This window comes from Dermochelys coriacea, chromosome 9 (genome assembly GCF_009764565.3).
Source record: "Dermochelys coriacea isolate rDerCor1 chromosome 9, rDerCor1.pri.v4, whole genome shotgun sequence".
Classification (NCBI taxonomy): Eukaryota; Metazoa; Chordata; order Testudines; family Dermochelyidae; genus Dermochelys; species Dermochelys coriacea.
Window position 1 is genome coordinate 32,475,010 of NC_050076.1, and position 26,990 is coordinate 32,501,999.

Genomic DNA, 26,990 nt, shown 5'->3' on the forward strand with positions numbered 1-26,990 from the left:
AAAAAAATATGTGTTTTCTTTCTGGGCAAGCGGATAAGTGTACTGAGTTTTGAATTGAGATCACTGTGTGTTTTTAAAAAGCTTCCCTGTGTCTGTTTTAAACGTAATTATTTCTATCCAAATATATTCTCCATTTAACCAAAGTCTTTAGATGCTTTTTGTTAAAGCAGCAAAACAGCATTAGGCCTTAGTGTTCCAGGAACCAGAGAGTTACATTTAAAATTGCTTTTTGGTTAAGGGTAACTTGTGTCTAGACTCTTATTACCAAAGGCTCTCTTATCATCATTACATACTAGTGGCTTGCCTGAACTCTGTAGCCAACTTGTAGTTTTATATATTCTTTATCAAAAGAAGTATTTCCACTACATCCATGGAACTTAATGGGTTCCATCTAGTTGTTAATTTGAGCTATGCCATTTTAGCCATAAAGTTTCCCTTTTTCTTTTTTAAATTGATATTGTGTTTATTAAATTACTACTAAAAATGATCAGAAAATGTAAAATCCCACAAATTGAAAGGCTTTATTATAAACCCTTGAATGCCACAGATAACCAGGATGAGACAGGCAAGTGAACTAAACTCAAAATTCATTGACTGGTTCATATTAAAAAATGGCACTGACATCACCCAGTTATCAGAATAGCAGCTGTGTTAGTCTGTATTCTCAAAAAGAAAAGGAGTACTTGTGGCACCTTAGAGACTAACAAATTTATTTGAGCATAAGTTTTTGTGAGCTACAGCTCACTTCATCGGATGCATTCAGTGGACTGCATCCGATGAAGTGAGCTGTAGCTCACGAAAGCTTATGCTCAAATCAATTTGTTAGTCTCTAAGGTGCCACAAGTACTCCTTTTCTTATCACCCAGTTAGTTAGCCCTGCATTGATGAGTTCAATGATGGATGTGACATCACTGGCAGAGGATGTGCTTGGGCCTTAGAGTTGCAGTTGAATTGGGATGTGATGGATATTGAATAACAGTTATCAACATTTGTCAAAGCACCATTCCGGAGAGAGGATGCTATGCAACAGGAAGGGATAGAGCTGGGAACAGAGAGGGAGTATCCCATATTATTTGTTCAACATCTCATCTGTACTTGAATGAAGAATTTGATTGTAAGTTGGGGGAAAGAAACTTGAAACTATGTACAGTTGAAAACACAAACAGTTATGCAGAGCACCAGAGCAGGTAGTCATGTGGTGATGATAATTATTATGTTGTTAAGATACATTACTCTCTCCTCTCTACAGGTGCCTGAAGGAAAGGTGGTAGTTCTGTCTTTTAGATACATAGACTTGGAAAGTGACAACTTGTGCAGATATGACTTTGTGGATGTTTACAGTGGTCATGCCAATGGACAACGCCTCGGCAGGTTCTGTGGTACTTTCAAACCAGGTGCCCTTGTGGCCAATGGCAATAAGATGTTGGTACAAATGATTTCAGATGCGAATACAGCTGGAAATGGATTCATTGCTATGTTTTCTGCAGCAGAACCACATGAAAGAGGTATTTTACAACTATGCAAATATTAAAGGCAAACATTCAGAGGCTGTACTAGCCCATCAGGGGCCCTAAGCAGGAATATTTCTGGGGCCATACCTTACCCTTCACCCACCCCCTAAACATACTAATTGCATTATTTCTGCAAACCAAAAAAATATACCAACACATCACATACTAATATGCTTGTTAAAAAGTTCAAATAAGATGAATGGTATTTTGGGGATAATATTCAATGGGGGGCCCTAAGCAACTGCTAAGCCTACTTATGCCTGGCGCCACCACTGCAAACATTAACTTGTCTTTTATAGAATGTACTTAGACTTTGAGGCCAAAGGTACTTTTAAAGTTAAAGTAAGGTTTCCTACTTCTTTGAAAGTTACAACATCCAGAACCTTGCATCCTTGGTACTGAAAGGGTACAACAATGAAGAAGCTGCACACTTGTGTTATAGTCAAGGATAATGTATTCACAGTATTTGGTACATGTTTTATTATTTTGGGGCTGGGAGGAGGAGAAATGAAGCCCTAGACTGGCACTTTAAAAAAATAAGTCTTCAATTTTATTAAGTTAGAAAGTTTTTTTCCTTTTCATTCTCAGTCATGGATATTGACTCCTCTTAGGCACAAATGCCAGTTCCTAAGCTTTTCTCTCATCCTCAATTTTGTCAAGGGGGAAAATGGTTTTAATTTTGTAGTCTGGGAACAAGGGAGAATCTTTTGATCAGCAAACTTTAACTTAATACACTGCTAACATGGATCTTATAGAAAAATTATAGCATATGTTAAAGTCTCTACGAAGTAAAGATACCGATCACAAGCATTTTTAGTTTCTTCACAGTGAACAAAATCCTCCCCACGGGCATGAAGTGCCCTCAATGCCGTGGAACTAGCAGTGTGTTGCACAAAATGGTGCGGCTGCACAGATGCTATACAGTGGTCTCTAAAACGCTTACACCCTGTGGAGTATTGCTGTGCAGTGGCTCTGGAGAAACGTGTCAAGTGAGCTGTATCTTCAGCTACACATATCGCTACCAAATTGCCTTCTCCAGGAAAGGGAGCACAGGGATCATGGACACTATTACAAGCCCTACAGCTCCTGAAATAAACTTCTGGTGCTCAATCCTATGGGGGACTCTTGCTGGATCCACAAAAGGAAGAACTTCAGGCTGAGAGCATTTTTTGTGGGTCCTATTTGAGAACCCCTACACAAAAGCTTGTTTCCTTTGGCTACACACAGGAGTTGGGAATTTGGCTGAAGTGGAACAGCTGTATTAAATGCACTACACATGTGTCCTATGTTTTTGGTCAGTATGTTATGTTTTGTATTTCTAGGAGATCAGTACTGTGGTGGACGACTAGACAAGCCTTCTGGGTCCTTTAAAACTCCTAACTGGCCAGATCGAGATTACCCAGCAGGAGTCACTTGCTCATGGCATATTGTAGCCCCAAAGAATCAGGTGAGCTTTTGTATCTCTTTTAACAATTACCCACAAAAGTTAACATGTAGGTTGGCAATTTATACTAGTTACTTTGATACTTCATTATGTCAAAGGAATATACCAAAAGGAAAAAACATTAAGAACATTATTAAGGTTACAAATACAGAAATTGAGGGTGTGTGGGGCATACACTATCTATTCATGTGTACTTTCTCTTCATAAGTTGTACAGTTTTCTTGTATGTTTCATGGTTCTGTGCTTCCTGTATTTTTCTGACATTATTTCCAGTGTTTTCTGTTTTTCAGGTTTCAGAGTAGCAGCCGTGTTAGTCTGTATTTGCAGAAAGAAAAGGAGTACTTGTGGCACCTTAGAGACTAATAAATTTATTTGAGCATAAGCTTTCGTGAGCTACAGCTCACTTCATTGGATGTATTTGGTGGAAAAACCAAATGCATCCAATGAAGTGAGCTGTAGCTCACGAAAGCTTATGCTCAAATAAATTTGTTAGTCTCTAAGGTGCCACAAGTACTCCTTTTCTTTTTTCTGTTTTTCAGTTAAGTATTACATCTAAATTTAGAATGTAGCTTCCCATATACACTTACTTTCTACATGCTGCTGTATGGCTAGTCAGGCTTTTAAAACTATGTTTTTAGGGAGGATTTTTGGTTTATTTTGTTAATTAACAGAAGTCCAATAGTAAATTAGATCAGAGTAAAATGAGTGCAAGTGATCCATCTCAGAATAAATAAGATTATGACCATCAGGTTAAAGTTTAACGGAATACGTATGGTTTGTGGTATATTCTCTATTGGATTCATCCATGTATACTTTAATGCTTATTAAAAGCAGAAGTACATTATTTCTATAATAACTCTGCCTATCTTCACAGGACATGCATGGGGATGTGTCTTACTAAACAGTTTCCACTATAAAACTCTTATTTGTCTCTATTTTCTTATCTTGAGGTCTCCATCAGCTTGGTCAGTCACACAACTACCTTCATGGTATCCTTATTGCCATTTTATAAGGCCCTACCACTTCTGCCTCGTTTCAGATCCATTTATTTGTCTCTTGTCACTCTGTTATTCATTGAATAAATCCTTCCATGCTGCATTGGGCTGGTCTCAATCTTTGCTTCATCTTTATTTGTTGTTGCCCAGATTTCTGCTCAATAATCTGTATCATGGCAGGGAGTACACAATGACTGAGGCATGTTTGATAGGTTATTTTCATAACTATGTTAGCTTCCCAAAATTTTTACATGCCACCCGGATTTTTCTATTAATCTCCAGCGCATGACCATAATCTTCCAAATGAAAAAGCTGTCCCTGATAAATGTATTCTTCAGATCTTTAATTCTTTTCCATTTACCAAGATTTTTCTCCCCTTGAACTAGAGCTGTAGGTCAGCTTAGTCTTTCCTGTATTCATCTTTAATCCACATTCCTTGCTTGCCATGTACAGGTCATTAGCAATCTATAGCTAGGCAGAGATTTTAACAATATTGCCTGTAAATTGCAGATTACTTTGATGCTTCCCATTTATCTCCAGATGAGCTTGAAAACTTTCTACAAGCTTGTAGTGAAAACTTAGGGCAGGATTTTCCTTTTGTATTCTTAATATTCTGTCCCCATAAATGTTTTAAACGTCCAAATGGACATATTTTCTATCGATTTCCATAGTGCTTCTCTCTGTGCTGTATAGTTTCCAATGTGTCAAGGGCTTTTTCTCACCCACAAAACCAAGTTTTGTATTATTCACCACTTTTGCTTTTGGCTAGTGAACATGAAGGTGTTCTACACTAAAAACAAGCCATTCCAAGATTCATCATTCCACTGGGCATATTTTCTATATAGATAGGGTTTCTACCTTTTTATTAGACAAGGACTCAAATCAAGCCACACCCATTTCCCTTCCAAACCAACATAAGACCATTAAGGCAAGCCTGTTTTAATTTAGACCAATAATTGTTTTGTTGATCTCAGTAAATAAGTTCTTCTCCGTGGTGGCCTCTTCTCTCTTTCCATTTCATCATTAGACTTTCTGACTGAACAGCAAGATGCCCAGATACAACCCGAGGAAGCAGATTATACATTCTATTGCTTTCCTGCATACACAAATTTTGTTTTTATTCCCTCACCATTAATTCTCTCGGTCTCCTATTTTGTGTCCTTTTTTCTCCTTCTCCATTTGCTCTACCCACTATTCGCTACCTTGTCTACTATCCCCATTTCCTTTCCCCAGTTACTCTCTTCCCCTTATTCTTCTCATATCTCTATTTTGTTTCCTCTAGTACCTCCCTCTCTCTCCACCATCCAAGCCACTGTCCCTGTTCTGTATGCTCTCCCCCACTTTCCTTTTAACTCCATTTGCCCCACTCCCAGCTCCAGCCAATTGAGATTCTGAACCAGAAGACCATGAAAAAGAAGCAACCACTTGAGCAGCACCGGTGAGGGTCCAGTGGAAAAAACAACAACAAAGGAAAACCTTGAATAGTCAAGACAATCTTCATACCTTTTATCTCCTTGGTCAAAAGAGCAGATTGTAGTAGTTACAATAGTAGAGATCCCACAGCAGATAAACAACAGCAAGTAATCCCCATGTTTTAGATCTCTGCTTCACTTTTTTTTTTTTTTTTTTTTTAAAAATAGCACATGTATCATTAAAGGATGACTTGCTCTACAGTTATATAGTTTTATGTATTGCTGAAAGGTGCTTGATGGGTCCAATATAAGAACCTAAATGGACAGCACAATTTGATAGTGCATTCCACTCAGTTATTGAGTAATTAAATTGCTATCTAGTTGAATATAGATTCATTTCTTGGTACATCTACATAATTAAATCTCTAAAATATACTATCAAAGTAATTCTTCAGCATAGTAAGATCCACATATGCTACAATGGGTCTTCTGCCTACTTGCAGCTTTGGGGTTGAACTCACACCTGTCAGTCACTAGCTGAAAAATCTCTCTCTGCTGTTAATTACTGGGTTAGAACACAGTCTGAGACAAATATGGTATCAAGAGAACCAGCCAGAATACAGAGGCACAGATCTGTCTTATCGTTGGAATCAAAGTCTGTTCACAAACTCCCCTAAAAATAAAATATATTCCTTCTCTAGCACATGGCTTTTTTTAATAGCAATCCTGTCAATTAAATCAGGATTTGGATGAGGAACTCTATTTCTAGAGCCCTCTGCTGTTTCCCCCCTTCCATACTGATAGTGGTTCTTTTGACAAACCTTTGTATTCATATATTGAAGACAGATAATTGCTTGAATAAGCAGACAGATTAAACAATTTTCATCAATTGATAGCAAAGTGAATAAGGCACTCTGATGTTAGTTTTATTAGTGCTCCTTGTTATTTTACTGTAAAAAGTCTTAATTAGGTATTTATGTTTTTCCCTCAGATCATAGAGTTAAAGTTTGAGAAATTTGATGTGGAGAGAGATAACTACTGCAGATATGATTTTGTGGCAGTGTTTAATGGTGGGGAAATCAACGATGCTAAAAGAATTGGGAAATACTGTGGAGACAGTCCACCTGTGTGAGTAACTTCCTTGGATTATTAACATAGCTATAAAACTGTATGTCCTTTTTGTTATCAGTTCTTTACTATGTTTTTCTTGAAGTTAGTTTGGCAAAATATGATAGTTTTCTACATCAAGTACATACTGTGGGCTTTTCCTATTATATCAGCTATATTGCAACTGTACTGAATAAGGTTAGACTTTTAAATGCCTATGTATATGGAGAGATAACCGCTTGTAAAAGTTTCTTCTTTCTTTCTTTCACATGAGCTGTCCTGAATGTGGAACATACCCCATAGCATTTAATTTGTTTGCTCATAACTCTGTGAGGTATGGTTGTTCAATGACAATTTATTTTACTTATTACTGATGATTATCCTTTTCATCAAATTATTTTATCCAGTATTTATTTACTGTATATTAAATCTTGTCTTACCTCATTTGAAATCTGGTCACACATGTCTCAGTCTCCCCTTTCTATTCAGTTAGTTGGTGATTTTAATGCTTTGGGCCTCTGACCAAAGCAGATGTCCTCCCATTCTGGTCCCAAATACAATAACAAAACATATCCTTGGCTGTCCCTGGGCTAAAGTTTCACTTGTATTGATGCCAAGCTGTGCTAGTTGACCTTTGCCCTTCGGTTAGTTTCTTGTTCATTTTCCCCAGGTGCCAGGCTGACAGGTCCTTCACTCCTGGGTCAAAGAGATTTCCACACCATCTGTCAGTAGAGCTGTTGAGGAGCTCTATCCCTTTCCAGTGCTATAGGCCCTTGGGCCCTGAGTCATGAAGGGCTTGTATACACTCTACCCAAAAATCACCCATTTCACTGTTTAAAAGAGTAATTTCCATTGCTCTTTAAAAAAAAAAATGGCCTTCCTCCTGGCACCTTTCCAGGCTACTTTAGCATAGCCTGCCTGGACTCCTTTCTAAAGTCTTATCAGTCTGGCCTCTTCCTTGAGCTTTTCCAGTTCCTCCCAGGCTCATGCTCAGAGAAGTAAATACCAATTGAATGCTATCACAATCCCTGTAGCTTCTCTTTATATTTTCTGGAACGCCTTCCCAGTGTGCCTTGCAACAACCTACACAATTCCCAGGGTCCCACAGGGATCCTCCTTGAATTCTACTTGGAGTAGGGATCTACAGGCCTGTCCTTAAAAGGCCAGTATGCCCTGTAACAATGTTCTATTGGAAAACATTATTTCCAAACATTATTTCTTAGTAATATTTAGTTTTTCTTTCTCTCTGTGTACTGAAGCACAAGTCAAAGGTTTAAATATGATATTTTTATGATCTCAATTAATCTGTTATGAGTTCTGTAGCATTCTATATCAATGCTCTTTCCATGGTAATGCACAAAGCCCATTCTAAAAATTACACGAAGTGGGGCATTTGTGCCTCAGATGTCCCCAAATTTTCCCATTACAAACAAATAAAGTCTTTACTTTAGGATCCTGTAAGTCGACTATAGACCTCAGCTACCTGATTCCACCACAACATTTTCAGCAGCTGCTACCTAATTCTGTATTCGCTATTAACCTCCTTTATTTTGGTCATTTTCTCTTCAGCCTTGTCCCATTCTCTGGCTCCTCTGCTGCCCCCTGGACCACTGCTCACCTTCCCTTCAGTTAGTGCCTATGCTTGTACTCTTGTTGCATTAGGTCTTGTGTCCATGAAAGTGCTACATTCTATAACACTATCTGCAGTTGTGCTGGCATTCTGCTAAAGCAGCTGTGCATGTTAACATCGGAGGGCTCAGACATCAATGGCACAATTCCATGGCTTAGGATGAACCCGAAAAACATGAGGCAATGAAATAAAAAGACAGAATGCTCCAATTAATTTACGTATTGAATTCAAATACTTTTAGATGAAGTCACAAATGAGTTGCCTGAGTTTGTTGATCCTTAAACTTCCAAAACTTTTCCACCTTGCTAGTCAAATGAATATGATAGAAGAATATTATCTATAAGCATTGGGGACAACTTGAGGGTTAGAGCATGGTCTATTTTGAAGTGTGACAGTAATTGTTAACGATTTTTGTTTCCTCACGGCATTCATTAGTTGATATACATCAGCAAGGGGCTGATGTTTATGGATTCTTAGTTTTGCCATTTACATTTAAAAACATTTTCTAATTCAACATTCAGTTATTGTCAAAGTTTGATTCCTGCTTGATTTTCTTCTGCTCTGTGATATTAACATGCATACATATCTCATACTTACTATAAGTCTCATATGTAGTTATATTACTGCCAGGACTAAAACCCAGAAAGACTGTGAAAAATTCTTTACTGCATAACTATCATGGCTCCCTGAGAAAAGCCTCTAAAAATACAGTTCTAATGAGGAGCTGTCTAGAGTTAAGTGCACTCAGCCTGAAAAAAAGCCAACCAATGCCACTGTAATTATATAATCAGGTCTGCAAAGCTGGCAGTAGTAAGTCTTAATTATTCTAGAAAATGTGTAAAGTTTCTAAGTGAGGTTAGTAATTTAAGTATATCTCTTCAGCTATAGTGTGGCTTCTTGATGCTGAACTACTTCAAGAGATGCCATGTAGCATTTTGTTTCAAGAAATTACAAACTTTAAAAAAAAATCACAAAAGTCTATATTATTTGAAGGGAGTTTTATGCCTGAGAATGGTCACTAGTTGAGTTGCCAAGAGAAAATATTTCCTTACACAACGACTCTTCCAAATGACAAGTTTGATGGACTGAGACAAATTGTACTTTATGATTATTTACATTATACCTTCAAGAGAATTGGCTTTCTGTGGTTCTGTACAAAAACACAGTTTTTGTTGTGAATTGTCCTTCAATAAAGCTCAGTTAGTAACCACTATTCATTAAACTTATTTTGAAAATGACTTTTCTAAATTTAAAATTTAATCATTTGTAATAATTCCAGAAAACAGAACAGTTGGATGTTCTTTCCCCCACATGTAATGTTTTGGAGTTAGAATAATAAAAAAGACAAATTTAACAAAATCAAATTTCCTTAGAAGTGAAGGTCTGTCAGTCTCATGGATCAGTGAAAAGAAAGTCTCTTCTAATCTTTTTCTCCATTTTTCACTTCCCCAGACAGCTGCCACATACATGAGTGACCCGTGTGTCTAAAATTCCAGAGTTAAGATAGGTTTCAGAGTAGCAGCCCCCATGTTAGTCTGTATCCACAAAAAGAACAGGAGTACTTGTGGCACCTTAGAGACTAACAAATTTATTTGAGCATAAGCTTTTGTGGGCTACAGATGTCTTCTATCAGTTACTGTAGTTACAATTTCTTAGTTGCCTGGCAGTACCAGGAATCAATGGTGAAATCCTGGCCCTGTTGAAATGATTGAGAGTTTTGTCATTGATTTCAGTGGAGCTAGGATTTCATCCTGCATATTTGGTAAACTTCATTTTTCTCCAACCGCTATGATTGGCTTCAGATCTAGAGTTTGGGGCTTTAATTTACAACTTTCTGAGAATAAAGACATTTTTTTCAGCCATATGGTCAAAGGTCCATCATTGTAGCATAACTAAAAACAGTAGTACTATGAAAAGTGCCTGATGTTGTTAACAAAGAGCTTTGCACATGCTGGGCCAGGTTCTCCATTATGATCGAAACCCTTCATGCTGCTCAGGTGGTGCAAAGGGATCAGGTTTGGCTATAGTTGGGCAGCAGAAAGTTTCCCTGGTATTCATAATGATACTGCTCTGTACCTGCAAGTTACATCTTATAACTTTATGTGAAGACAAAAATGGATTGTTGCTTTGCAATAGCTCAGTGACAATGTTTTTATGCTATAAATAAATGTGAAGAACTTGGTAGCAATTAGAGCAGGGGACTGAGGGTTAATAATCTTGCTTTGTATTTGTGCCTCAGTCGCTGCTGTGTCCTTGACCTCATTACTTGGGGCCTGATCCAACTCCTGTTCACCTCAGTGAAAATTAATATAGTCCTCCTCTTAACCCTTCATTTCTCTTTTTATCTATCTATCCATCTATCTATAAAGTGGCACAGTATCTACCTTACAGGGCAGTGTGAGTTTCCATTAATATTTGTAAGTGCTTTGAGGGTCCTTAGTGACTAGTGCTATAAAAGTGCAAAATGTTTCAGGAAAAGTATCCCCATATAAAGGCGAGTTTTCTAATAAATGGAAGTGTTAGTTTTCTGATGGTGAAGCATTTTCTTAAATAAGTGGACCTAACCCCAGACAAGAAGCAGTCTGGTCCATGATGCATTCAACAAATGCTTGTTTAGACATGTTTTTATTAGGGCTGTCAAGCAATTAAAAAAATTAACCGCAATTAATCGCGCTGTTAAACAATAGCATACCATTTATTTTAAATATTTTTGGATGTTTACTACATTTTCAAATATATTAATTTCAATTACAACTCAGAATACAAAGTGCACAGTGCTCACTTTATATTTATTTTTATTATAAATATTTGCACTGTAAAAACCAAAAAAATGTATTTTTCTATTCACCTCATACAAGTACTGTAGTGCAATCTATCATGAAAGTTGAACTTACAAATGTAGAATGATTTCCAAAAATATTGCATTCAAAAATAGAACAATGTAAAACTTTAGAGCCTACAAGTCCACTCAGTCCTATTTTTTGGTCAATCACTCAGATGAACAAAGTTGGTTACAGTTTGCAGGAGATAATGCTGCCTGCTTCTTGTTTACAACGTCACCTGAAAGTAAGAACAGACTTGTGACGGGTTGGATCACAGAAACCCCTTTGGGACTGCCACCTGATGTGCCTAGACTACCTCTGAGCCCCCTTTCCCTGCCAGCTTGGGACTTCAGTATCTTGCCTTGTTTGAGCCAGACACGCTTGCCTGCTGCAAACACAGATCCAACTCTGAACCAGGTCCCCCACAAGGTGCAGGCTTAACTGAAAACAGCTTAAGAAGTGCTCCTATCTCCAGCACTCAGATACCCAGCTCCCAGTGGGGTTCAAACCCCAAATAAATCCATTTTATATAAAGCGTATACAGGGTGAACTCATAAATTGTTTGCCCTCTATAACACTGATAGAGAGATCTGCACAGTTGTTTGCCCCCCCCCCAGTTATTAGTAGATACTCTGGATTAATTAATAAGTTAAAAAGTAATTTTATTAAATACAAAAAGAACGACTTAAGTGGTTCCAAGTAATAACAGACAGAACAAAGTGAATTACCAAGCAAAATAAAATAAAACATGTCTAAGCCTAATACAGTAAAAAAACTGAATACAGATAAAATCTAACCCTCAGGGATGTTTCCATAAGCTTCTTTCACAGACTGGATGCCTTCCTTTCCACTGGTACAGTCCTTGTTCCAGCTCACATGGTAGCTAGGGGATTTTTCATGACTGCAGGCCCCTTAGTTCTGCTTCACCCCCTTATATATCTTTTGCACAAGGCAGGAATCCTTTGTCCCTCTCTGGGTATCCACCCCTCCTTCTAAATTGAAAAGCACCAGGCTAAAGGTGGATTCCAGTTCAGGTGACATGATCACATGTCACTGCAAGACTTCATTACCCACTTGCCAGCACACAGGTATACAGGAAGACTTACAAATAAACAGATCCATTTACAACTATTGTCCTGGTTAATGGGAGCCATCAAGATTCCAAGCCACCATTAATGGCCCACACTTTGCATAATTACAACAGGACCTCAGAGTTAGATTTCATATTTCTAGTTTCAGATACAAGAATGATACATTTATACAAATAGGATGAACACACTCAATAGATTATTAACTTTGTAATGATACCTTACAAGAGACCTTTTGCATGAAGCATATTCCAGTTACATTATATTGACACTTATTAGCATATTTTCATAACATCATGTGGAATGCACCGTCACAAGGCATTCACATGGCACTGTTGTAGCTGGCGTTGCAAGATATTTACATGCCAGATGTGCTAAAGATTCATATGTCCCTTCATGCTTCAACAACCATTCCATAGGACATGCGTCCATGATGAGGATGGGTTCTGCTCGACAAACAATCCAAAGCAGTGCGGACTGATGCATGCTCCTTTTCATCATCTGAACCACCAGCAGAAGGTTGATTTTTCTTTTTTGGTGGTTTGAGTGCTGTAGTTTCCGAATCAGAGAGCTGCTCTTTTAAGACTTCTAAAAGCATGCCCCATATCTCATCCCTCTCAGATTTTGGATGGCACTTCAGATTCTTAAACCTTGGGTCGAGTGCTGTAGCTATTTTTAGAAATCTCACATCAGTACTGTCTTTGCATTTTGTCAAATCTGCTGTGAAACTTTTCTTAAAATGAACATGTGCTGGGTCATCATCCGAGACTGCTATAAGATTAAATATATGCAGAATGTGGGTAAAACAGAGCAGGAGACATACAATTCTCTCTGCAAAGAGTATAGTTACAAATTCAATTGACGCATTATTTTTTTTAATGAGCATCATCAGCATGGAAGAGGCATATGAATATTTAGCATATCTGGTATGTAAATATCTTGCAACACTGGCTACAGAAGTGCCATGCAAACACCTGTTCTCACTTTCAGGTTACAATGTAAACAAGAAGCAGACAGCAGTATCTCCGTCAGTGTAAACAAACTTGTTCGTCTTAGCGATTGGGAGAATAAGTAGGACTGAATGGACTTGCAGGCTCTAAGATTTTACACTGTTTAGTTTTTGAGTGCAGTTATATAACCAAAAAAATCTGCATTTGTAAGTTGCATTTTCATGATAAAGAGATTGCACTTCAGTACTTGTATGAGATGAATTGAAAAATACTATTTCTTTTGTTTCATTTTTACAGTGCATATATTTTAATAAAAAATAATAATATAAAGTGAACACTATGCACTTTGTATTCTGTGTCATAATTGAAATCAATATTAAAAATGTAGAAAAACATCCAAAATATTTTAAAAATTTCAGTTGGTAGTCTATGTTATAAGTGTGATTAATCGCAATACATTTTTTAAATTGCGATACATTTTTTTGAGTTAATCATGTGAGTTAACTGTAATTAATTGACAGCCCTAGTTTTTAATATATACTGAAATCAGCTGCCATAGGATAAGAGGGAAGGTTCTCTCATGGATTGGTAACTGGTTAAAAGATAGGAAACAAAAGGTAGGTATACGTAGTCAGTTCGAAGAATGGAGAGAGATAAATAGTGGTGTCCCCCAGGGGTCTGTTCAACATATTCATAAATGATCTGGAAAAAGGGGTAAACAGTGAGGTGGCAAAATGTGCAGATGATACAAAATTACTAAATGTTTCAGAGTAGCAGCCGTGTTAGTCTGTATTCGCAAAAAGAAAAGGAGTAAGGAGTACTTGTGGCACCTTAGAGACTAACAAATTTATTAGAGCATAAAGCTTATGCTCTAATAAATTTGTTAGTCTCTAAGGTGCCACAAGTACTCCTTACTCCTTTTCTTTTTGCAAAATTACTAAAGATAGTTAAGACCCAGGCAGACTGCGAAGAGCTACAAAAGGATCTCTCAAAACTGTGCGACTGGGCAACAAAATGGAAGATAAAATTTAATGTTGATAAATACAAAGTAATGCCCATTAGAAAGCATAATACCAACTATACATATAAAATGATGGGGGTCTAAATTAGCTGTTACCACTCAAGAAAGAGATCTTGGAATCATTGTGGATAGTTGTTCTTTGGGAGATATCCCTGTGGGTGCTCCACTTCAGGTCAAGGTGCGTCCCAGTGCCTTTGACTGGAGATTTCTACAGCAGTACCCCTTTGGGCTGCGCCCGCACTGTGCCTGCCTCTCAAGCTGTCAGTGTTTGAACAGTGCGTGCACAGCCCGGGCTCCTCAGTTCCTTCTCTACCGTCCCCGGCTAGAGATGGAGTTCAGCAGTGCTCTTTGAGATTAGCTAGTTAGTTTGTTTCTCAGTTTAGTTAGATAGTTTTTAATCATTAGAGTTACTGTTTAGATAAGATCCATTAACTGTTACACTTTAAAAAAAACCTCCACTGTTACGGACATGCCCAGGCTTCACGAAATGCGTCTCCTGTAATGATGCCATCCCCATCTTGGACGGGCATTCACAGTGTTTGGGGGAGTCTCGTATACCCCAAAAATGAGTCCATTGTACCAAAGTGAAAGCGCGGACTCGCAAGGGCAGGGAGCTCAGACTTAAAATGTTGCTCCTGGAAACTCTCTCAGACCTGCATCGGACCCTGGCCAGCAAACTTCTGTGATACCCTCCAGAGGCAAAGCAAAAGCAAAAAACGGCCAGCTTTCTCCCCCTCAGGAGCTGTTCCTCAGGGAAAAAGTTAAAACCAGCTCTCCTGTCTCTGGTAATTCCCGCTCCATGGCTCAGCACCTTTCACGCGGCAGGCACCTCAGGCACCGACCGTGAGTCGGCTGCCCCACTACATAGTGACGAGGCTCAGGGCTTTCAGTTGCCTGCCTTTTTCAGCTCTCCTATGGCCACCTCTGTCATTACGGTGCCGAGAGCGGTTACGACGCCGAGAATACAGGCGGTGGCTGCGGCACCGTCCTTTGATCTTGTGGTGCCGCTTTTGCAGCTGCCGCTCTCGGCACCGAGCCTCCAGCCTCCTTTGCAGTGCTGCCTCAGGGGCACCTACTCTACGGAGCCAGCTTGCACCCCTGGGACACCCTTCGGTGCATCAGCAGATGTCCCAGCAGAGTCTGCCTCCACCCGCTACACCGGCACCCGCTCCTGGTCAGTCAGCTCCACCGCAGTTTTTACAGCCAGAGGAATTAAGGGTGTCCCATGCTCCTGACTCTCCTCTTCTCGGCATCAGTCTCTCACTGAGACCTTTAGCACCCTACCTTCAGTACTCCCTTACCACTTCAAGCCCCTCCAATGAAGGGAGAGGAGGAGGAGGAAGAGGAAGATGATACCCAGATGTTTTCCTCTCAATATTCTCCCCAGATTCAGTTACCTACAATCAGGGGACGCATTACAGCACAATCTCCATATCCTCATGGCTATCCACACTGGTATGACAATCCCTGGATGGGACCACCAACCCCCTTCCCCCCGGGCAATGGCCACACTGGGATCCAGGGACCTACACCACATCATACTCAGGTGTTCCACAGGCTGCCCGGAGGAAAGCTGTCAGACCCTCCCCACTGCCAGCTTACACTGAAACCCAGATAAGACCTGAAGTGGCTGCCACCCCTACAGAGGGCACTGCCCCGTACACCTCCTCTACAGCGATACCACAAGATGCCATGGTACCCCCACCCCCTCCTACTATTGATGAGCTCGCTCACTTTCAAGAGTTGTTTCAGAGAGTAGTAGAAGAGCTCAAGATTACCGTGGAGGAGGTACCTGAAACACAGCATGAGCTTACCGACATCCTGAAAGCTATGACCTCTTCCAAAATAGCCCTACCAATTAATGGAGCCATTATGGAACCTGCTCAAACTATGTGGCAGACCCCAGCCACAATAACACCCATTAGCAAGAGACTGGACCGCAAACATTTTGTCCCATCTAAGGGTTTTGAGCTTCTATTTATGCACCCCTCACCTAATTCACTTGTGGTCAATGCGGCCAATCAGAAAAACAAATAGCAACACTTCCGGTCCACTCCATTGGACAAAGATAACAAGAGACTGGACTCCTTCAGCCACAAAGTATATTATTCTTCCACTTTGCAATTTAGAGTAGCGAACTATCCAGCGCTCTTAGCAAAATATGACCACAAAAATGGTGCTAAGGTAACGCAATTTATTGAGGATGTGTCGGAGGATAAACTACAACAATTTAAATCAATGTGTCCGAGGGCCAATTGATCTCCCGCACAGCTCTTCAAGCCACCCTCAATGCTGCAGACACAGTGGCCAGATCCACAACCACAGCCGTTGTCATGCGGCGGGCCTCATGGTTTGCTTCTTCCTCCTTTCTGAAGGAGATACAGAATACGGTTGAAGATTTCCCCTTCGATGGAGACAAGCTCTTCACCTCTATGACCGGTGAGGTCCTTCACTCCTATGTTTATTTGGGTTAGGAGGGTGTGTCGCCATTGTTTGCGGAGGGCGACGTCGTTGATTCCTGGGCCTATGTCATTGTTGTTGTTGCATATCATCTTGTCTTAAAGGTGTATGTTGTGCAAAGGTATGGTAACGTGGTCATTGGTATGGCTGATACCTATATGTCTCTTCTTTGAGACAGGTGTTTGGATGCCTAAGAATCTGAGTGTGGCATCTATTTTTCCAGGAGTTTCAGAATCCAATATTGAATTCAATTTCTCCATCCTTTCAAAAATGAGTAGATTTTTCATCTGTGTTTGAAAAAAAGACTTTTCCCCATATTAGCCAATTACCAAGGACTTTTCCCCATATTAGCCAATTACCAAGGACTTTTGAAATAAGTTTCCCTCCTTTTCATTAGTCATTATTGCCCTTTTTCCATGGTGCTGCTGTGAAGTCAGAGCTGAATTTAACAACACTCATTTTGAGATTAGTTTTAGAAATATGGGATTTATGATTAATTGTATGATAAAACAGAAAGAGCTGGGTGATGATCTTATCTCTGATCCAAGTACAAGTATCTGAAATGTGAGCAAACACCACCCAAAAATGAGTTTCATTTAGCCTTGATTTATTCTTCTCCCCATCCTAAGCAGCCCCCTTGAAACCAATGATGCTGCCTGGGTGTAAGGCCCCTATTAAGGTATCACTTATACACATGCTTAACATTATGCTCAAGAGTAGTCCCACTGAAGCCTATCTTCAAAATAGGGACTGGGAGTGGCTGGATCATTACAGAAGCAATTTTGCCTCTCCTGGAATTGACACCTCCTCATCTATTGTTGGGAGTGGACTACATCCACCCTGATTGAATTGCCCGTCAACACTGGTTCTCCACTTGTGAGGTAACTCCCTTCTCTTCATGTGTCAGTATATTTATGTCTGCACCTGTAATTTTCACTCCATGCATCTGAAGAAGTGGGGTTTTTACCCACGGAAGCTTATGCTCAAATAAATCTGTTATTCTTTAAGGTGCCACCGAACTCCTTGTTGTTTTTGTGGATACAGACTAACACGGCTACCCCTTGATACTATCTTCAGAATATTTGTTAGCAGAGTGTCAGTGTGAAGGGAATGGCACTAGTCATGTGCATAAAGTAACACCTGAATAAATCTTTGCAGGATCAGGCCTAACTTTCGATCAGTGACTGATATATTAAACTGCTTTTGTATTTATGTTTCCAGTTAAATTTTGCTTGAGTGAGTCTCCTGAAAAGAGTTTCCCATAACAATGAAAATTACTGTCACCTACTGAAAATAATACTGTAGCTCTTCAGAGCACTATGGCCTGGTGGATAGAGCGCAGGGCTGTGACTCAGACCTGGGTTCTATTTCTGCCAGTGCCACTGGCGTGCTAGGTGACCTTGGGCAACTTTAATCACCTCTGTGATCCCCCAACTCAGTTTCCCTGTTTGTAAAATGGGGATAATGATACTTGCCTGCTTTGAGATCCACTGCTAAGTATTTAGTCATTTTGTACTATGAATGTTATAAAAACTTCCTGGTTTAAACGCATACAACCAAAGTATTTTCTTCTGTTTCAGGCCCATTATATCTGAACGAAACGAGTTGCTCATTCAGTTCTTGTCTGATTTAAGTTTAACTGCTGATGGCTTTATTGGTCACTATAAATTCAGAGCCAAAAAGTTACCCACAACCACAGCTCCAGCTACGACCATTCCTCCTGCAACAGCAAGTGAGTTGTACTGGTTTTGTTTATTTTATATTGAAGAAGAATTCACAACATAGAAAGAAAGATGAAGAAACTGTAGTTAAAAACATGTGAAAAAGCAGAACTTGGTTTTGTGGTTTGTTTATATTAAAAATGTTGAGGGAATGGATGAAAATTAATGCACCCAGGGGAGTCACTAGAATCCATTTAACATAATTAATGAAAACTCCCCTAGTCTAGAGTTTCCTGTGCCTGTAACTGTCACAGGTGAAAAAAATGTTAGCTCGGAAAGTCTGAAGTAGTATTTCCCACATTTGCTCGTTTTTCGGACAGTTAGCTAACATGTACCTTTCCCCATGGTAATCACATAGTGCAATTCAAGACTAATTTCTTGTTTATGCTCAATAAAATTCTGGTTACTCTTCTGAAAATTGTTTCCGTTTAGACTTCTCAGGAAACCATTAAATCGTTTCAGGATGAGTTTGTACGTAAAAATTGACCATACTTGTCTCTGTTTGTCCAGTTGGTGAGATCTAACAAATGGTGCAGATGCCAACTGAATTCTCATTAGACCCTACTGGCAACATCACAGCAATGTTTTATCTTTCAGGTTAGGTTTGCGCAAAAGATTGTGGCGGTGTTTTGTAAAAGAAATATGCAATACTGAAAAATGAGAGCACCCCCTTTATACTTGCCTAAATATAGACAGCATGTCTAAGATCAGTGGGAAGTTTCCCATATGCTTCACCAAAAACACTTCATTGCTATAATTCTGAAGGGCTTAACACTTTCAATCTTCATATGCTGAATGTGAGAGATTAAATGTATAACAGCAGCAGCATACACACAAATTATTTATGATGTTTTTTACAGCACTTGGGTTGATTTGTACTTAAAACAGATCAAATTGTCATGATAACAAAGACTTCAGAAGGGTTGTCAGAGATGTAGTGCTGAAAATATATAATGAAAAGCTGTTAAAAATAGTCTTTGGGAGAAAACAAAGATTTTAAAAATTGAAATAATGAACTATATAAAATAATTTTGACATGACAGTGGAGAGAACCCGAGTAACAACTAATGCAGTTCTTCCTCAACATAAAGTTCTCTATTTTAAGTTGTTACTTCCCATATTTGCCAGGCCCTAAACTTGTCAGCTGTCCGATATTGCACCGTTTACATCAAGGGGCCCATTCATCTATTTTGGTAACTTTTTTTTGTAACCTTTATTAATTTGTTCTAAGCTTTTTAAATCAGTCTTTGTGGCACCATTGATGTTAAAAATAAAACCAGTCCACGAGTGATCTCACAGAGTATGTAGCAGACTCAGAGTAGACCACAAAGGAGAGCTTGTTGGGAAGAGACAAGCAGGAAGAATTCTCAATTTGTGATCTACTCTCCATGGCTTAGACCTGTATGACCAAAAACAACCTTCCACAGTTTAAACGTTTGATGAATTACTGAATGGCATGTGGAGAAACGTTGTGGATATTTTGTTGGTATCAGAAGCCTAGTAATAACAGGCATTTATTATCTTTCAAATCAAAATAGTTCAAGCCTGCATTATTCTTGTTAAACCATTAGTGACTGTTTAACTTTTAGCAGGTACTTCCATTAACCATCATGTTTAGTTATATACATTTACAGTACCATTATTATTAGGATTATTATATAATGACAAAGTACTGAAAAACCATGAAGTTTTCAAAGGATTAAAAATAGGTAAGTGATTATCAATTAAATGTTTCACATAATGCTGCATAATGAGGTGTTTTTTTAACTTCACTGTATAGTTCAAATCATGTTGCTTACAGTAAAGCTACAGATAAAATTGATATTGATTAAAGGTTTAATTAACTACAGCCAGACCCTTTCCAGTTCATGCTTTGCTAAATTGCAACATTTCTCATCCACACAAGCATCTTCCCACTTCTCATATACTGTGGTGAGGTCTCAGACCAACCAGATTTTATTATTTTTAGAAAATATACAGTATTACTAGATATACTACACTTACTAGTATACCTTGAAGTATTATCATGAATGTACACTAAATCATAGTTGACAAAATATTTTGTGATGCATTCACCCACTCTTTAATATGCATTTCACGCATATTCTCTAAATAGATAAAAGGAACAAAGAGGGAGAAAGGAAGTACTGTTTTACAGATGGGTAACTGAGGCACAGAAGGTTTAAGTGACTTATCCAAGGATATCGGCAGGGCTAGGAAATGGAACCCATATCACCTGATTCGCAGTGCAGGACAGTACTTTAACTGCAAGATTATCTTTTCTGTCTGAAGGAGGCTGTCTAGTTATAACTATAACATTGTGTCTCAATGATGGTATTTTAAAAGTATATTGTTAAGACTGTATGGCAGTGGGTAAGAATACAAGGAGATAATTTGAATGCATGTCTCAGATCACATTACATTGTCAAATATAAATGTTATTGCAAATTGTTACTATAAATAAAGAAAAACTGTGCATTAAAAGAACATGAACAGTGATATATTGTAAACCCACAAATTTAAGACTATTCCGCAATAAAGCTGCCATCATTTTTAATGCCATCTTGGCATCCCTATTTACTCCAACACACACACACACACACACACACACACACACACACACCACTTAACATTTATACTTGAATGCATAGACACAATAGGGATTAATTAAGGCTGCACTTGCATATTTCATGACTTTGCCACCAAATATTTCCTAAAAAATGCATGCCTTATAGACAGGTTTTAGTTGTACCCCTGACAGTTTATTGCATGCAGTTTTGTAACCTCACAAACCAAGTGGGCAGCTGAAATCTCTATATTTATAGTATGCATTCTGGATTGTACAGGCGTTTTCAATTCTGTTCAATTAGTATGGCCATTGAAACAGATAAGTGAAGACAACATGTATAAAATAAAAAAGATCCAATAAAGACTGGGTGAGGAAGTTGGAAGAAGACAAATATTGAAATAATCTTCAGAACCTTGGAATCCCAAATCTAGTTTTGCAGATTGAAAACGCCAGAAAGAATCTTGAAAATATTATTTAGAATGTTTTAATACACTCAATATCAATTTTACTCATTTACGTTTTTGTCCTATGAAAAAAAGCTTTGAAACCTACAGTTGCCCTTTGCCAGCAAAAATGTAGAAGGAATGGGACTCTTGAGAGCCATTACTGTTCAAGTAACTTTGGTAAGAACAACAAAGTTTATTTCTTTATAATTAGTGATTTGGGGTCTGTGTTTAGTCTGAGGAATTACAGAGAATGTAGTTGTAAATTGCTATTAGTATGCAAAGAAATGTTTTCATATCATCATACTATCTCTCTCTCTTACGTATCTATGACTCAGTACATTCCTGGAGATGTTTTGAAGTAAAGACAGTGAATGTGTATCAGAAACAAACATACTTTCTCAGTCTAAACACAAATGACTGCACAGAAAGTGAACTGTTGCTATATGAAAGTGTCGATTCAGGTACTGCACTGGCATGCTGTCTTGCTGGAACAGCCTGTATATATTTTATTCACAATGATATGTTTGTTTGTACTTGCATTACTTACTATTCCATAATTCAGTTTGTAGACGTTCAAAATATTTTTTTAAATAACCTACGGCGAAATATGGAGAAGCTGTGAAAGCCTCTGAGCCATAGTTTTCTTATTCAGATATAAATCACTGGTGATTAAATGATGTTTTACTGTGTTTGCACAGTACTATCAGTCAGTGACTTTGTTTAGTTACCTTCCAAGGTGATTCCCCCATATTACTGTTGGAAGCCTCTTTTTAAAATCTCACTCCCTTCTACTGCTATTGAAACCTCATGTTGTGGCCACCATCCTCTCTGCCAAAGAAAGTTGCCCACAGTAGTCTTTCGAGCTAATCCAGTGATCATATTGCTTATTGGCTTTCCTCTAGTACACTGGGTGCAGCTTTGTGCCACTTTGCCATAGCAAAACAGCCCTAAAGACAGCAGATCTGGGGGCCCTGGAAAAATCCCCTATCACAGGTGAATCCTTAGATAACATAGGGTCATAACGTAATGTCTTATGCCACTTCCCTTGCTGTCTGCCAGCATAGAGAGGTGGCTGCTGGTGAAAATTAGAGAAGCCTTCAGGTTTCTCTAATTTGCCCTCAGTGCAGATTCCCTCACAATCAGAGGGACCTGAAAATAGCCTTAAACCACGTTGTTTGCTCCCCTTATTGAGCTGTGCAGCAGCTTGATCACAGCCCATGATCTGGGTCAAAGGCTTTTTTGGCCATTGGGTGACAAAATGCAAGGCATTTTCCTTCTATCCCGTAGGGCAAGTGAACAGCTTTTAATACTTCACCCACGTTTTGATGACCTGAAGTTTCAGTTCTCTTTAAAATAAGATGTTTGTGTATGTGATCTAGGGTTTGAATTAATGCAGAAGTTTTTAATTTTTCTGGCTTTGACACACTTGGAAAATAAGAGCAATTTCTTTTTTTATATGTATTGTATACCTGTAATATTTGGTAGCTGACCTTTAGAAGCTTAGTCTCCATTAATGCAATATCTATAGTCCTATTGTGTTGAGACTGCATCACATATAACTGCAAGAAGTTCCAAATTAAAAGAATAATTATATAATTTCACAAATGTTGGTTACACCAATGTTCAAACTATTCAGTCAGCATGTATTAGATCATTCAAGATCTATTTGATTTCATTCGAAGGTGAACTGCAAAGGAGAAAAATGGTTGTACCATTTATTGTTCCTTTCATAATTATGACCTAAAGTTTGCTTCTGCTTGTTTCTTTACATTAGGAATATTAGGTCACGTCTTTTTCTTGCTGAGGACTCTTTGGAGGATTAGAAAACAAGAGTTAGGATGGTGACATTATATAGGCTTAAATTTAAGTAGCTGTCTGTGAATTACTAAAGTCAGTGGAATTCCATAAGTATAAAACCAATGTGAGATGAGAGTCAGGTCCTAAAATTCACCATTGCCTTTTTACACTGAAGAAAACTGCAGTTCTGCTTTCAGCCTATTGTCATGTCACTATCCCACTCCATTTCTCCAGTCCTCCAAAGAGCTCTCGAGTAAAAACAGGGATGACAAGACCTGATATTTCTATTGGGGGAAGGAAGGGGGAAAATCATCCAAAAGAATGTACTAAACTTTAGAGGTTGTCTTTATGTATCTTAAAGAGTAAATAAAAAGGGCACTTTTTTCTTGCTTTGCAGTTCACCTTCTAAAGAAAAGTGTAGGTGTTTTGTGCAGCCTAGCAGTCTCACAATTCAAACAGCAGGTAGGAGGTTCTTCTTACTATAAATATGCTAAAATATGTCTGAAAATAAACAGGTTTGATTTTCCGTTTTTCAGAGATCCTAAATACCCACAAGTTACGTTGAAATCAGTGGGATCTGTGGGCGTTCAGCATCTCTGAAAAAAGAAGGTCAAATATTTTTTATTGGGCATGTGAGCTTACTGGTGCCCCTTCCTCCTCAAAAAGGAGATACGGGCGATGCAGGAGCCCAGTGTACGACAATTAAATAATAATGGGTATAAGAATTTCCAACTATTTTAAAAATCAAAAAGAAAAAATAAAGGTTAATAAATTCTCACCTCCTATGATACACAGGAAGTCAGATGAGGTGATATGAGGGTGGGTCCCTTCTTTAAAAAAATAACTATCATCATAGAGTTTAAGTATCAAAACTTAGAATTGGATTTCCAAGTTGTTGGTGTTTTCTGGAAACAGTTCTATTTTTGACAGACCTCAATATGACCACCAGAATTTACCTATAACAAGTGACCCATTCGAAGTGCTGGGATTTTTGCAATGTTGCAGCCCTCATTTTGGTGGCTGATAACGTATTTCTGTTACCTTCTTACCCTTTGGAAATAAGCAAGATTTAAAGGGGCACCCATCAAGACTGACAGATCAAAAATTTAACCTACTATAAAAATAAACATGATATTGAAAACTAATATATTCTTTCTTCTAGTAATAACTGGAACTGTTATCACAGCAGTCACACGGGGCAGCAGCTTACATGCAACAATATCAATCATAAATGTATATAAGGAAGGAAATTTAGCAATCCAGCAAGCAGGCAAGAATATGAGTGCCAAGATCATTGTTGTTTGTAAGCAGTGCCCTCTCATCAGGAGAGGTAAGTAAACAAGAGAAATAACTGCTTTAGGTTTCTGTAAAACTTTGCTCACCATTGCTTCCATTTTCATAGTTCTTCTAACAATTTTAAATTAATCAGCTAATGTATCAGAATAACTAATTTCAAGAAAAAATCTATCTATATAATGCATTTTTACAGTTGTTTTCAGAATCACTTGACCTAAATGACAGACTTCATAGATAAACATCTACTTGATTGTAAAACCTAGGCATAGACTTTAAATCCGATACATGTTGTAGGTGAAACAATTCTTACAAGTTCATTGATGCAGTGGTTCAGAATTATGATTTTAATAAAATCAACAGGAACTTGTTTTGGTGTTCCCAAATAAAGCTTAGCTGGATTTCAGTTTTGGATTTAGTTGTTTGGGATCCTATTTTCACATGCAGTGATTTAGAGGGGGGAAATGCAAAGAGGTTAAACCTAAGAGTACTCAATATGACAACCAAGAGCACATTTGAAAGCATGATGACCTCTCCTCCTCTATAGCTGTTTTGTACTAATTTACCTAATACCTCCCTACCTCAACTATCTTACAGGCAGTCTAATAGTAATAAACCCACTTGATATCTGATGGCAAGTAACATCACTATAGCTATACCAAACAAAATTCTGTATCAAGCATGTCAACCAATGCAACATCCAATAAAATGTAATCAAGATGGCAAGTGTATCGTTATTAGAAATGCTTAGACAAGGTTTCATAGTAACAAGAAATTGAGAACAGACCTCAACCCAGCCTCCTGAGTAAACTGTAGTAAAAGCAACAAAGAAACCAAAAATGGAACCAGAACAGGGAAAAAAATCACAATAATTTAACTAGAGTATAAAGCAAAACACTCAGTATGCCACTGGTATTTCCAACATGTATCTAAAATGGCCAGCACCGAAGAAGAAATCCTAGTCAGAAATTAATTTTTGCTTTCATCTTTTGCTGCCTGGAATCTGAATATCTGAATATAACAAAATGAATATCTGAATATAACAAAATGTCCTTGATGGAGTAAACTGATTTCCTTTAAACAGACATAGTGGCAGATTAGCCACAGGGCCCATGCCCGGGGCCTCCACCAACCAGGAGTGGAACCCCAAAGTCCCAGCCGCCAGGCAGGCAGGGAAGGGAAAGCCCCTGCCCCCCATCCCCGCTCTGTGGCAGCAATGCTCCCCCAGTGCCCTCCAATCCCATCCCTGGCAGAAGCTGTGGGATGGGGAAAGCCTAAGTGCCCCACACCCATCTCTGGCAGAAGCTGCGGGACTGCAGGGAAGCCCCCATGCCCAACCACCAGCAAGGAGAAGCCCCAGCACCCCAACCCTGGTCCCCCGCAGCAGCGCAGGGAATGGCGGGGGAAGCCCCAGCACCTGGACCCCCGCTGTGGCCCTGGGACTGGAGGATACTTGTGACAACTGGCTTTTAAAATCATACCTGTCCAAGTATATGAGCTTATTAGACAAATTTAAACTGGATGAGACACATTCTTCTCTAGCTAAGAATCAAACTAGCTGAGTTAGGACTGAAATTACATAAAGTGGTTTTCAGAGGACAGATTACCCAATTTGTAGCCAAAACCTACTTTTTAAGAGAAGGTGGGGGATGCACCTTTTATGCAATGTATGCAGCACTACCTGTGTAAATAGAGCCCACAAGAATATAACTTCTTTCCAAGTTATGTTTAGAAAGAGATTTGTCTTACCTCACCTTCCTTTTTGTAGGTCTAAACTACATCATCATGGGCCAGCTAGAAGAAGATGGCAGAGGTAAAGTCCTGCCCAACAACTTTATCATGAGTTTCAAGACTAAGAACCAAAAGATCCTGAACACCTTGAAAAACAAACGATGTTAAAATGTGAATTCTGTACTTGCATTCTGTCATCTCTTTGTGAGGAACAATTTTCATACAGTAAAAAATCAGGAAGATAAAACTGACCATAACCAAAAAGATCTTGTCAGTCTACTGTCTCTTACATATAACCGTGTAACTGGCACTGTCAATTAAATAAATATATAGAGGAGAATAGATCCCAAATTTTAAACTGCAAAATTTGCAGCATAACCATCTGATCTGAAGCATACCAAATTCTGACTCCTTTGAAGCTGTTAATTTATACTTGTCTCAGAAGGATTTTTTAGGAATGAATTATGTGCTGATGTAAAATAAGAATAAGTGCAATATTTATAGTAATTCATTTTAACTTAGCTTTTTCTTCTAAAGTTGTTTTATTATATGGGTTCTTGCATTATTATCTATGCTTAATAAAAATTTTAAAACCTCACGATACACCAAGGTATTAAAAATTCTCTATGTATTAAGTAAGGCATGCTAAAAATAGAAAATCTCTGATCATTTACATGCTTGTGATTCAAGAATGGCACCACACTTATAGTGTGTACATTAAAGTCAATGCGAATTGAATTAGAGCTTTAAAAAATCTGAAACTACTATAGTGCAATGCTTTTATCTAGTGATGTTTTATCTACATTTTTTATTTAATTTTTCAGTATTTCACAAATAAAAGCCAAATGATATTGTTAACCTACGTAGGTACGGCTAGGAACCAATCCAGGGGCAGCGAACTACACCTGCAAACAGTATGCTATCCTCTTTCATAGAATGGGAGACCAAGATTCAGGGTGACACTCAACTTAGTACTGGGGATGCAGATGGTCG

The 26,990-nt window shown here is 38.5% G+C and overlaps 1 protein-coding gene across 1 annotated transcript in view; it reads left to right on the forward strand.

Annotated features, from left to right (window-relative positions):
- Positions 1 to 26,602, forward strand: part of PCOLCE2 (procollagen C-endopeptidase enhancer 2) — a 38,735-nt gene extending 12,133 nt beyond the window's left edge. The window contains 7 exon segments of the mRNA XM_038417591.2: positions 1,250 to 1,505; positions 2,834 to 2,958; positions 6,354 to 6,490; positions 18,021 to 18,172; positions 21,270 to 21,353; positions 24,136 to 24,303; positions 26,035 to 26,602. Of these exon segments, the coding sequence (XP_038273519.1) occupies positions 1,250 to 1,505; positions 2,834 to 2,958; positions 6,354 to 6,490; positions 18,021 to 18,172; positions 21,270 to 21,353; positions 24,136 to 24,303; positions 26,035 to 26,165 (1,053 nt within the window). The 3' untranslated portion in view covers positions 26,166 to 26,602.
- Positions 26,603 to 26,990: the final 388 nt, after the last annotated feature.